Raw genomic sequence first — 14,035 nt, forward strand, 5'->3', positions numbered from 1 at the left:
CTATAAATATTTTTATACATGTGGGTCCTTTTCCCTTTTTTATGATCTCTTTGGGATACAGGCCTAGCAGGGGTATTGTTAGATCAAAGGGTATGCAAAGTTTTATAGCCCTTTGGGCAGAATGATTGGATCAGTTCACAACTCCACCAACAATGCATTAGTGTTCCAATTTTCCTACATCTCCAACATTTATCATTTTCCCGTTTTGTCATATTAGCCAATCTGATAGGTGTGATGTGGTAGCTCAGAGTTGTTTTAATTTGCATTTCTCTAATCAGTAGTGATTCAGAGCATTTTTTCATTTGACTATGGATAGCTTTAATTTCTTCCTCTGAAAAGTGCCTCTTCATATCCTTCGCCCATTTATCAATTGGTGAATGACTTGTATTCTTATAAATTTGACTCAGTTCTCTAAATGTTTTAGAAATGAAGCCTTTATTAGAGACACTGGCTGTAAAAATTGTTTCCCAACTTTCTGTTTTCCTTCTAATCTTGGTTGCATTGGTTTTGTTTGTGCAAAACCTTTTTAATTTAATGTAATCAAAATGATCAATTTTGCATTTCACAATGTTCTCTACCTCTCATTTAGTCATAAATTTTTCTGTTATCCATAGATCTAACAGGTAAACTATTCCTTGCTGTCCTAATTTGCTTATAGTATCCCCCTTTATGTCTAAATCATGCGCCCATTTTGACCTTACAGTATACCTTATGTGGTATAAAATGTTGACTATGCCTCGTTTCTGCTATATTATTTTCCCAGCAGTTTTTGTCAAATAGTGAGTTCTTATCCCAGAAGCTGCAGTCTTTGGGTTTATTGGACAGTAGATTACTATAGTCATTGACTACTATTTCTTGTATACCCAACCTATTCCACTGATTTACACTCTATTTCTTAGCCAGTACCAAGTAGTTTTGATGACTGCTTCTTTATAGTACATTAGCTATGGCTAGATTGCATATACTTTCAAACTCAGGTGATGTATTGGTTAGTTTTGCTGAACCATTTTTTCTCTCTTTTTAAATATTCTTTGTTATAAGAAATTACTGTATGGGAAGCAGGAGGGAGGGATATATCTGGAAATAAAGATAATAAAAGAAAACAAAAGATGTAATTAAAAAAAATAGAATACATCCAATTTTACATGTGTAGTTTTAAAAGCCAGAAATACAGAAGTTCATTATAGTGGTTCCCTTGTCCCAGTATCTACCATCTTTTCTTAATTCAATTTTGTTGGAGCCCAATCTGTGTAATTACCTTAGCCTCCCTCAATAAAGGAAGAAGCTAGAGGAAAGGCTCAAATCCCCTGAGTTACCCACTGAAGAAAGGCCTAAGCTAACGGCCCAAAGCTTCTTTCCTTGTGAAAAGTTTGAAAGTCTACTAGTTGCAAATTCCCAGGTATTCCCACCCATCAATGAATCAGCACCATTCCCAACCACCTTGATTTGCACACCATGCCCAGAAGCCCCTCTCCTTCCCCTCAATGTCTGGTCCTTTTTGACCCGGGTAAAAACCCTATAAAAACCCCTCAGGAATTTTACTGGTCTTGATTCCCCTTGACCCAGCCCACTGTGCATCTGTTCGGTCACCCCTAACTGCCCTTCTTTGGGGAATCCCTCTCCTTGGTAACGCTGGCTTGCTTTTCTCTTTGTTGACTCTGTGCTCTGTCTTGTCTGCTCCTTCTTCCTCATGCTGCACCTGGGAATTCTGAATCTCACTCAAACTGCATCAGGATAACCCCAGGACCAGCCAAGGGGTGCTCCTTTAGGGACAGTGGCGGCTACTTGTGCCAACAGGATCTGTAAGCAATTCCATTTGCCCCTGACTATGGCACAATCCTATTGCGATCCTGTTTGGCCCTCTGCTGAGATGTAACTTGCAGTGATGATTCTTTTACTTTCGGATCTGCTCTTTGGCCTATTGACTCAGAGACAGTCAGGCAACGAACATTTATGAAGTGCTTACCATGCCAGGGACTGTGCTAAGCACCAAATACAAGCATGCTGCCAAAGAGCTTCCATTCCAAGCAGGGAAGACAGGCCACACAAGGGAGCTGAAAGGCAGGGGAGCCCCAACAAGGCCATGATGGAGGAGTCTGGAGAACCAAGGATGGCTGCTTTGGAGCCTGAGGTCTGGGGAATAATTAATTCAGCCATGGGAGAAGGGGCCGGCAGGAACACAGTGAGGAGACTGCTAAGGCCTGGTGGCATAATCTAGAGAAACAGAAATGCCTCCAAAATGGAGGGTCCAGGGGGCAGCTAGATGGCGCAGTGGATAGAGCACCAGCCCTGGATTCAGGAGAACCTGAGTTCAAATCCGGCCTCAGACACATAACACTTACTAGCTGTGTGACCTTGGGCAAGTCACTTAGCCCCATTGCCCAACCAAAAAAAAAAAAAAAAAAACCAAAACAAAACAAAATGGAGGGTCCAGAAGACTATTCCACTTACAGTATTGAACTTTAACGTTTGCAGAGCATTTTATACAGTTTATCTCACTGGAAACTCACAACAACCCTGTGAATTAGGTGGTACAATTATTTCCGTTTTATAGATGGGGAAACTGAGGCTGAGAGAAGTTAAATGATTTGCCAAGGGTCATACAACTAGTAAATCTCTGAGGAAGGATCCAGCTATCTGTTCCACTATTCCACCTGACTGCCATCTCCTTCTAGGCGAGGAGTGTCCAAAGTGAGGGGGGAGTTGTGTGCACTCCTCAGGGGAGAACAGTTAAGAGCTATAACCATTGCTGGCCTTTTCCCTGCATGACTGCATTCTAACAGTGCTGTGTTGGACTCTTCCCTACATGCTTCTCTACAGTCCTTTCCTGCTTGAGTCCAGCCTCAAATTCCCTGCCTGTCCCTGTCCTCTCTTTTCCCACACCCACTGTAGCCGTAGCTACTCTTGCCAATGGGCACGGTGTCCAAATAGCAAAATTTAGAACTCTTGGCTCTGCAGCCCTGCTCCCAAACTTCCAATCACCTCTCTCTTCCAGTAGGAGAACTTAAAAGCAAATAAAGAAAGCCATTTGCCCCAAGGAAATGATCACCGACCCTGCCATCTTGCCATCTACCCTGCCGCTACCCCTGCTAGTGACTTCTGAGATTATCCCCCATTCACCTTGGATATCTATTTTGTATGTGTGTGGTAGATTGCATCTTGTCTCCCCTGTTAGAATGGAAGCTCCTTCATGGAAGGGGCCGGATTTTGTTTGTTTGTTTGTTTTGTCTTTGTATCCCCAGTGTGTAGCACTATGCCCTGCACGTAGTAAGGACTTAATAAATGCTGCATGACTGACCAAAACAGTTACCAGATCTGGAACCCCAATCACTCCTCACGCTCCGATATCAGGGAGGATGGAATTTACTAGCTGAATTTTGACAAATACCATTGCACAATTGGTGGGCAGAACTGAAGAGTGAATACCGTAATTCAATAAACACTGCCAATGATGCACTTCTGTTTGGCCACATGCATTTTTGTGTGGTATCTCCTTCAGCTATGAGTATCAAAATACACCGATCCCAGAATAGGTTTCACAGTAAATCCGCTGTTAAGCCAAGGTTTTCAAAAGCAATGAAGTACATTTGATCCCATGGCTTTCATTAAAATAGTATGAATAATTAGTAAATACTGATAATATTCTATTGGGAGCAAAAAGGATTTGTATAAATAAAATATCTTAAATATTTATTGCATCTTATTCTTTTAAAATTTCTATTTTGGGACTTATTTTATAATGTATATAATATATTAGTGCAGTAAAACCTGTGTATAATTTATAACTAAATGAAAGATGCATACATTAGGAGGGTGTGTTCAATTTCTAAAATTAATCAATTGATTGTTTTTTTTAAATGATCAGGGTAAACAATCAAAAGCTTGGAGACCACTGCTCTAGGGGACTGACTTTTTGGATCCTGTAACAAACTCAGGGCAGCTAGGTAGCGCCATCGTGCACAGAGCACTGGGCCTGGAGTCAGGAAGACCTGAGTTTAAATTCAGCTTCAGACACTTACTAGCAAGGTGACCCTGGGCAAGTCATTTAACCCTGTTTACTTCAGTTTCCTTGGCTGTAAAATGAGCCGGAAAAAGAAATGGCAAACCACTCCAGTATCTTTGCCAAGAAAACCCTAAATGGGTCATGAAGAGTCAGACAAGACTGAAAGGACTGAACAACAACTAATAAATCAAGGATTTCTGTTCTCTCTGGGCTTCACTTTGATACCTGGTAAGAACCGATTTCTGCTCTAAAATGCCCTCTAAGCCTTTCAGCATTTGCCATTGCCCCACTCCCAAGCTTCTTTCCCATCTCTTTCATGACCCTGTTCATCGCTGTGAGCCAGACTACTCCATACTTACAACAGTTTTATTTGGGGGGCAGGAGGGTCTGGGAGACAAGAAGTAGTAGTTGAAACTCAAAGGCCAAGTCAGCATCCCCATCTCTCAGTTCCTAATTGCCCTGAAAATAGCCAATCCAATTTCACTAGTGCCCTGATATCAGGTTATTTCTTGAGCCATGACTGATGGTTCAAAATGATGCTTCAAAGGAAAAGATGACTCGTGTTCCACTTAAATTCCCCATGCTTCATTGTAAGGAGAGGAGATCCTGGGCTCTCAGAGTCTACGGAGCAGGTCCTGACAAGCTGAAGTGCCTTAAGAACTGGTCAGATAACTAGGAAGGACTAATAAGGAAACTTACCAGGTTCTTCTTTTTGCAGAGCGGCTAAATCGAGACTTTCATTTTCCCTATAAAACAACTGAAACTTTTCAAAAGTAGCTGCGTAGATGTTGGCAGTTTCAAATGCCGCATGTATGGCTTCCTTAAGATTAAACAAACACATAAAAATTAGGATCACAACACACGTTTTATGAACCTGTGAGCTTAGTGAACACAAGAAAAGAAATGCAATGCCATTAAAAATCAGCATTTTCCTGGCATAGCAGAGAGGGAAGCTTTCTTGGCCTTGAAGCCAGGAAGATTTGAGTTCAAGTCTCACCCCTGACATACACTGACTGTGTGACTCCAGGTAAGCTACTTCACCCCTCAGGGCCCCGAGTCAGCTCTTCAAGACTGTAGCTCTAAGTTGCAGAGAACATATCAACCTGCATTGGTTAGGGGGAAGTTGCATGTTGGGGGGTTCCATACCAATGAAATCACTAATCCAGTTCCTATCCCCTATTCTTGTGCTTATGAATCTGAAGACATCAAATGAATAACATCTATCAATTGTTCATCAACACAGTGGTCTTAACCATAATCTTTAAGTGTGTTAAATGGATGACATGCATCTTTTGTTCTCATGAAAATGTTACGTTGAATTAAAGAGTTTTCAGAACAACGGAAGATCTATCAGCCATGGGCACACACAATCTACAATTCTACCCCATGACCTCTGTACTTATGACTTGCCTCATTTATCTGGAAGTCCCTCTCAGCTTCTCTCTGCCTAAACATGCATACTCTCCTCTTTTAAAAGCTATGTTCCAAACTCACATTAATAATAATGATAATGATTAACGTTTACATAGCATCTACTACATGTCAGGCACTGTCCTAAATGCTTTACAAATATCATCTCATTTGATCCTAACAACCCTGGGAGGTACATACTATTAGTATCCCCATTTTACAGTTGAGGAAACTGAGGTTAAGTGACTCTCCAAAAGTCACAGAGCTAGTAAATGTCCAAGGAAAGATCTGAAATCAGGTCTTCTTGCCTCCAGGCCCAGCACTCTGTCCACTGTGCCACCCGGCTGCCATGTTCTTCACAAAGCCTTCTCAGACCTCCCAATGTTCCATCTGGCAAAAGATTGGGTGACAGAACACTGTTCCATGTTGGCACTGGTTTAAAACCCATGAGCATTAAAACTATGTTTGAGCAAGATTTCAAAAAATATTATTCTAGTAAGCCATCAAAATTTCTCATTTATCACTTTAGAGATCATTACGTCGTTAAGGCAAAAAAAGTATATTATTAATGGCATACCTTCTTTGGTAATAATTTTTTGTTATGGTTTCATAGTTGTGTCATATGTGGCTGAGATCAATTCTTGAGGAAGAGACATTGACATTTCAAATTATAATACTTACAAATTAGGCAAGGTTCCTTACATGAGAGGCACCTAGGTGGCACAATGGGTAGAGCTTTGGGCTTCATGTCAGGAAGACTTGAGTTCAAATCTAGCTTCAGACACTTACTAACTGCTTGACCCTAGGAAAGTCACTTAACTCTGTTTGCTTCAGTTTCCTCATCTGTAAAATGGGGTAATAGTAGCACCACCTCCTATGATTGTTGTCACAATCAAATGAGATAATAATTGTAAAGTGTTTAGCACAATACATAGCACGTAGTAAGTGCTATAGAAGTGTTAGCTATGATGATGATGATGATGACCACAGGTAAAGTAAAGGGGGAAAATCACTGTCAGTTTTCAGTAATTTTGGTAGAAAAAAAAGAAAAATTTACCTTTATTTTAAAAATTATGGAGTGCAAGTATTTGTCATCATCAAACACAGTTGCTAAACTTGGACCCTCTCCACAAGTCTTTTCTTCAAGTTTATTGTTAACAATAGGACGGGTGAAAGAATCAAAATAAGGATCAGGCACCAGATTAGGGACTGCGAGGAGAGTGGACTCAAAGCGATGAATCGTACCTGAAATACCTTCCTGTTGGGAAAGACAAAGACCAAGAAACATATCCATTTGTGATACTTCTTTAAAATGCTGAAAACCTCCCCGCATCCATAAGTTCATAAATCATAACTCACGCACATAGTTTTTCCTACAGAATCAACTTTCAGAAAGGTATGGAACTTTCTGGTCTTTGTTAAGTTTTTTTCACTGACTGGAAATGAGTTTTTAATTGATATTAAATTTCAAATCAAGTAAAGCAGATATATGTATGAATGTGAATATATAATAGCCCCAAAACAACCATTAGGCAATTAATTAATATTAATATTTATAATTATATAATATAAAAATTATAAATGTAATATTTATAATATATCATTAATTAATGTTATGTTTTTGTCAAGGCTAATCATAAGAAGGGGAGCCTTAATGTCAGCTGATTAAAGTACTGGCTAAACTTGGGTCCTTACTATGACTTATAAGAGTGTGGATGGGCAAAATGCCTGTTTTCTTATTTTCATTTGCTCATAATGCCCAATGATCATAATCAAGGTAGACCAGAAGGGTCTGAGGAAGGAGAAAGACTTTAGCTAAAGTGAAAGGAGAAGAATTGAGTGACATTTGGAAGGCTTTGAAAGTGTGAAGAAGACCAGAGATGGAATCTGGGGAGGAGAAATTTGGGGAGAAAATGACAAGTTGACAATGAGAAAGTGGAGGAAAAAGACTCAACCTGAAGGAGGATTCAATTTGAAGGAATCAGTAAGAACCAAAGGAAGAGAAGAAAGAGGAGTTGAAGGTCCTAAGGAGAAGGGATCTAAAGAATGAGAAGAGTGGAGGGAGAGGACTTGGGCAGAAGGAAGAGAAAGGCTCAAGTGAAGGAGGAAAAGGATAAGACAAGGTAAAGAAGAAAAAAGAGAGTAAAAGCAAGTGGTAAGGCAAGGCGACAGGTTAGTGAGATAAGGAACAGGAAGCAGGGAATAGGGCTTAGGTGGGAAGAGGAGCTGAAGAAGCCCCTAAGGCACTAACAGGATGATCAGGAGGTTAAAAAGGAGAGGGACATTTCAGGAGGCGTAATCAATCACTAGAAGTCTGAAAGGTAAGGACTGAGGACCTCATTTTTAAAAAATTATTTTTTTTTTCAAAAATCAGCAAAAATCCACTTTCTCTCCCATCCCACCAACAATTCCCCCAGGTTACACATATATAAAGTCAAACAGATTCTATTTCCATATTGGCTGTGCCCCAAACATGTGTCATTCTGCACTGAGTCCTTTCACCTCTCGTTAATTCTCTGGAATCGTGATTGGTCATTACACTGATCAGAGTCTCTAATTCTTTCAAAGGGGTTTATTTTTTACCATATTGATTTCATCGTATAAATTATTCTCTTGGTTCTGTTCACTTCACTCTGTATCAGTTCATACAAATCTTCCCAGGTTTCTTTGAAACTATCTCTTTCATTACTTATTGCATCACAATAATATTCTATCACATTTATATACCATAACTTGCTCCTTCAGATTCCCATTCTTTCTTTTCTTTTTTTTGGGGGGGGGAGGGAGCAATAGGAGTTAAGTGACTTGCCCAGGGTCACACAGCTAGTAAGTGTCTGAGGCCAGATTTGAACTTGGGTCCTCCTGACTCCAGAGCCAGTGCTCTATCCAGTGTGCCACCTAGCTGTCCCTCAGATTCCCATTCTTTGAAAAGATCTATAAATATTTTTGTACATCGTTAGAATTTATTTTGCATTGGACTATTCCCTCTCTTAATTTGCCCTCCCTCAATCTGTCCTTCCTCTAATTCTCCCTTCTCCTTTCTCCCTTTTCCTTCATATTTCCCTGTTAAATAAAGTACATTTTTGTACCCAGCTGTGCATTTGTGTATTCTTCCCTCCTTTGACCAGTTCAGATGAGAGTGAGGTTTGATGTCTACTTGAGGTGAAATGTTTATCTGAGCACCTTAATTTTGTGCTCTCATTTTCCCTTTCTTTTCCCTTCCCTACCCCCAAAGTGTATTCCTCTTCCCTTTTCTTAACAGTCCTCATGAAGACATGACATCTATTTAGACTTCCTCCATGAGAATAGGGCTCAGAGGAGATACGTGTACGATCTCTCCATATTATAACGTAAGCAGTTAATGCTTGTTTAGGCCTTTATCACTGATTGTTCAAGTTTATCTTTCTATGTTGTTCTTAATTCCTGTGTTTGAACTCCAAATTTTCTCTACACCTTAAGTCTTTTCATGAGAAATGCTTGGAAATCCTCCATTTCATTAAAGATCTATTCTCCCCCTGTAAGAAGATACTCAGTTTTGTGGGGCAAGTCATTCTTGGCTGTAAGCCTCTATCATTTGTCTTTTGGAATACAGTACTGCAAACTCTGCTCCTTTGGAGATTGTCTGTGATCCTGAATCTGGTTCCTCAGTATTTGAATTCTCTCCTTCTGTTTCTAGTATTTTTCTTTGACCTGGATGCTTTAGATTTTGGCTGTGATGTCCCTAGGAGTTTTCATTTGGGGCTTTCTTCTTCCACGTTGCCCTCTGGTTCTAAGAGATTGGGAAAGTTTTAAGATTTCTTGAAATGTGGTATCTAGGCTCTCTCTTTTTTGGTCTTGATATTTCGGTAGTTTAATTATTTAATTATTCGTAAATTCTTTTCTCTTTGATCTGTCTTCTGGGCCAGTTGTTCTTGTTATGAGATACGTTATAAGTCTATGTTTTCAGCCTTTTGGCTTTCTTTGAATATTTCTTGTTGTTTCATGGAGTCAGTCTAGAAGGTTGGAAGGTGGGAAAATGTAGAAAGGAAAGGAAAGAGGAAGACTACTGAATACTTGGAGCTAAGAAACAAATTTCAGGCTTTTCCTGAGGAGAAGACGATTAGATCCTCTGAGCAGGAAAGGAAGCAGCTACTCATCTGTCTTCTTAAAAATACAAAAGTAAAACCATGCAAACTGTCAGGTCAGATAGCATACAGTATTAGTTAGAAGAAGAAGAGACAAGCAATAGTGGTTGGTGAAAGATAAGGTGACTATTTGTCAGTTGGATAACACTAGAGAGGTCTGCTGTCTTCCTGGGGTGTATTTATATACGAGATATGAAAAATCATTTACCTGGGCAATGATGGTGCCAAAAGGAGCCTCAAAAAAGATATGAGAGTCTTAGTGAATTGTAAATGCAATGAGTCAAAAGTATGAAATGGCAGTGAAAAAAATCTAAAATAATCTTGAGCTGTGAGAAAAGAGGCAGGAATCCCAGGAACAGGGAATTGGGAGGTGACTGTCTCGCTTACTTTGCTCTGGTCAGACTACATCTGAATACTGTGTTCGGCTCAGGGTACCCCATTTTAGGAAGAAATGTGATAACCTGGAGGACTTCCAAAGGAGGGTATTCAAGGGCGTGAAGGGCCTCAAATGTGATTCTGTGATGGGTTGAAGGAGCTAGGAAGGCTGTCCTGGAGAAGTCAGGCATGATAATATGGAGATAGCTGTCCCCTTGAAGACAGATGAAATTGTTCTGTTTGTTCAGGGAGGAAGAATTAGGAGCAATATCTGAAACTTGCAAAGATGCAAATATCTGTTTGATGTAAGACAAACCTTCCTAATAATGAGCACTTTTTCCCCACATTGGAATTGGCTGCCTCAGAAGGCGAGGAACAGGGTCATCAGCATTCTTGTCAGGGAGCTTCAAGCAAAGGCTCCACTGGCCACTTGTCCGCTATGGTAGAAAGGGAACTCTCTGCCCTGAGTTCAGCCATGAGGCTTCTAAGATCCCATCCAACTCCGAAATCCCATGAACTTAAAACAAGTGATTGACCTTAACAGTATATGTGTTAACACACCGATTCATTCATTCTCAAAGATAAACGCAGAAGCCTTTCAAATATGGCATTCTTCATGAGCATTTGAGAGATCTTATTTTCAGTAGAATAACAGAACATTACTAGAGGGATGTCACTGACCCATAAGCACAAAGGTTACATATGCTAAACATATACATTACCCTTACCTAACTTTCACTTAAAACATTTGGAAAGCTTCCCATAATAGGAACAATCCTGCCCAACAGTATTTTCTGTTTCTCTTTTACCCAATATGGGGGACCACTGTATTGGCAGTCAATGGATAGCAAAACAATCACAGTTTCCCCAATACTGGGTTATATATCGTTTCATACCAGGCCAAGCTAAAAAGTATTTTCTAAAACAAACCTGAAAATTTTCCAAAGATGGGTCAAAATACAAAGACGTGATCTCCAGCATGAGTTCTGTAACAAACATGGGCTGCAAAGATTCGTCCTCTTCTTGCCTATCTGCTGTTGCTGCACCAGCCTAAAACGGGACAACTGGAATGTTATACAGATCAAAGAATTAGGATAAAATAATAAAATAAAGATAAAATGGTGAATGAATGACTTAATTAAATTTTAAAAAATTGTCCTAAATTCTCTGACACAATTTGGAAATCATTTTGATGTGAAACGTGACCTGGCTTTCAAGGACTTAGTCATCTGACTTGAGCATTCATCAATACTGGCCTTGGCAGACTTATGCAAACCATTTGTGTTAGACACAATGGGGCCTAGAATCAGGTTTCTACCTGGAGAGTGATCACCACTGGAAGACAATTGCATTGCTAATAGAGGACTTACACACAGTGAGACTCATTATCCCCTTCACAGACTGGATGCTCTTGAGCACAAAGTGAGCTGTCATTGATGAGTTCAGCCACTATGAGTTTAGTGCTTCAATTTCACAGTGGGACAGAAAACTCACTTTTATGAATTAATTAATTTATGACTTTTATTTTGTCAAATACGAAGGTGGGTGTTTACTTCCTAAGATGGGTGGCAGCACTGGCCCATCATGACTTCAGTGGACTTTAATAGCCAGGGAAGATGAATGTGGCTGTAGGTACATGGTCCTGTAGGCTACTGGTATGTCTATAGTCATGGTGACTCCCTTCAAAGGGGTGCAGATCATGTGGTCTTCCACTTGCAAGGAGTTCAGCCACTATAATAATAACAACAGCTAGCTAGCATTTATAGAGCACTTTAACGTTGGCAAAGTGCTTTCTGTGCTTTCTCATTCGACTTTCACAGTGGCCCTGTGAAGTAGGTGCTATTGTAATCCCCATTTTACAGATGAGGAAACTGGGATAACTGAGGTTATCAAATGACTTGCCCAGGGTTACACAGCTAGTAAGGAGCCGAGGCAAGATTCAAACTCAGGTCTTCCAGATCCAAATCCAGCACTCTATAGACTGGACCACCTAGCAACTGACTTTATAGAGACAGACAGTGGGCTTCAGCCAGGAAGCATCGGGATCAACTCTTGCTTCTGATCCATACTGGCTGTGTGGCCCTGGACAGTCCATTAACCTTTAATGTTGTGGGCGATGCTTAAGAGTATAAATAACAGAGAAAGTACTGACCTTTGTCAGTAGGGGGTGTTACCTATATGAATGAAAACCCGTGTTCAATCCCTCTCCCTCTCCTTAGACATTATGTTTCTGTGTGTGACCTCTACGGTCTGCAGCATGCAGCCCCAACGTCGATGATATATACCATGCGTCTGCATATGTGCTGTGTATTCAGGATGATTATCTGTGCCTACGCTGTAAGTCAAACAATGAATATTAGTGACGCATATTTACGAGAATAGCTATGGACCCAAGGTGACTTCCAGGAACTGTGCTTTCTTCTTCAACTGAGGTAAGGATGTGAAGAGGACAGATGTACTATTTGCTTTTGTGGACTATATTCCTTTGATGCTTGTGGGAGAGCTCAAGAGCTTTGAATGCACCCAGTTTGACTGGAAAATCAAAGTTATAAAAGGTAGCGGCTTACGGAAAGGCCAGGGAGTGAGGAGGGACGTGCAGGGACACAGAACTAGAGACTGAGGTTGGGAAAGAGGAAGGGAAGGCAGGACCAGGCTGGCCTGGATCTTTAGAGTTTTGTTGCCTAAGACCATGCCAGCTTGTGCTCCCAGAACAAACACAGCCTGTTTGTGGCCTCTCCTCTCCAGGCCTCTAAGACTCTCAGGGGCTTCCCCTCCCAGACTAATCCTTTTGTAAAGGCAAACTAGGCTGTCTTTGCCTCAATTCTTATCTATTCTTTAACTACTAACAGGGCACTGCCTCAGACAAACTGGAACCTGGGAAAGACCTTAGCTAAAAAAGGCCAAGGTCTCCCATTGCATCTCAGGCCATTGCCAGTCGTCCTGACCTATGTCTTGCCACTGGACTCCAATGACTCTGGAGGACAGAGTGAGGCTGTTGACTTTGCACAGCTCTGCCTCACTTAAATCCAAGTCACTTGAAGTCAAGGTGTTACCCTCTTCTTCAAGAATAACAATCTCTAGTGTTCAAATACACAGCCGTGACTTCAGATAAACTGTGTCCTCCTAAAGCGTTGGGACAAGACTTTGACTCACCTGTGGCCTCATGGGCCAGAAGGAGATTTAGGCCTTCTTGGTTTGGATGCCCCACACACTAACACTTTGGTTCATTTGCTTTGTTATTTATCTTGCTTTATGATGCCTTTTATTGAATTGATGTACTTTTAATAAGTCCAGCAATAGAAAGACCTCTGAGTAGAGGTTCATGATTACTTGATTACCCCAAACAGCATCTCAAACCTGGGAGGTAGTAAGTGGTACCCTTAAGGGGAAAAACCACATAACCCTCACCTGTGATTGGTTCATTTACTCTATCATTCTACCATCTGTAAGACTCTTCTCTTGACTAAGCTATGTGTCTCACCTTTTGCAAAGATCCTACTTAAAGCATACTTTAAAGGAAGAAAACCTTCACTTACACCCCTTGACTGTCACTATTCTACTCAGTGCCCTCGGCCTCCAAAACACATTATTTTTTATTTATCCAGAATGGCTTCCTTGTATTGCACTATCATGTCCTACACCATTCCTTCTCTAAGCCAGGAAGAGTAGTTTCTAAATCTCCTCTCTACAGAAAGCCCTAGGCTCATCTCCATAACATATGCACTCAATTGGTTAATGAACACTATTTTAATCCTACCTTTTTTTCAACTATTTCAGGCTTCTCATCAGTCCACTTCTGGATAATTTCCACTGGAGGTGTCTGTTTTAATTTTTCCATAAGATAGTTCAAAAGAGTGTTAACGGAGTTGACTGTCAGCACATGCAATGTATTCACAATTAGATAGTCAATGAGGCGGATAAAGCTTGGAAGAGAAAAGAACACAAGCTGACCTCATTGTATACAGCATGTGTTCCTGAAAATTTGAACACAAGGCAAGTATTTGAAGATAAAAATCATGCTTTTCTTATTGACTTCAATTATAATCATATTATGATTTCAGACATGTATTCTCCCAGAAATAAAGTGTTGACCCCAAAGAAGTAATAAAATATACACTTAAGA

At 40.4% G+C, this 14,035-nt stretch overlaps 1 protein-coding gene across 1 annotated transcript in view; it reads right to left on the reverse strand.

Moving 5' to 3' along the window:
- DNAH6 (dynein axonemal heavy chain 6) overlaps positions 1-14,035 on the reverse strand; it is a 236,355-nt gene that overhangs the window by 195,753 nt on the left and 26,567 nt on the right. The window contains exons 9-12 of the mRNA XM_027846132.1: positions 13,670-13,835; positions 10,843-10,962; positions 6,471-6,671; positions 4,703-4,823 (exon numbers count right to left, since the gene is read on the reverse strand). Of these exons, the coding sequence (XP_027701933.1) occupies positions 4,703-4,823; positions 6,471-6,671; positions 10,843-10,962; positions 13,670-13,835 (608 nt within the window). The remainder of the gene's footprint in view (positions 1-4,702; positions 4,824-6,470; positions 6,672-10,842; positions 10,963-13,669; positions 13,836-14,035) is intronic.

Source organism: Vombatus ursinus, unplaced genomic scaffold (genome assembly GCF_900497805.2).
Source record: "Vombatus ursinus unplaced genomic scaffold, bare-nosed wombat genome assembly UNPS02015066.1, whole genome shotgun sequence".
NCBI classification, from domain to species: Eukaryota; Metazoa; Chordata; class Mammalia; order Diprotodontia; family Vombatidae; genus Vombatus; species Vombatus ursinus.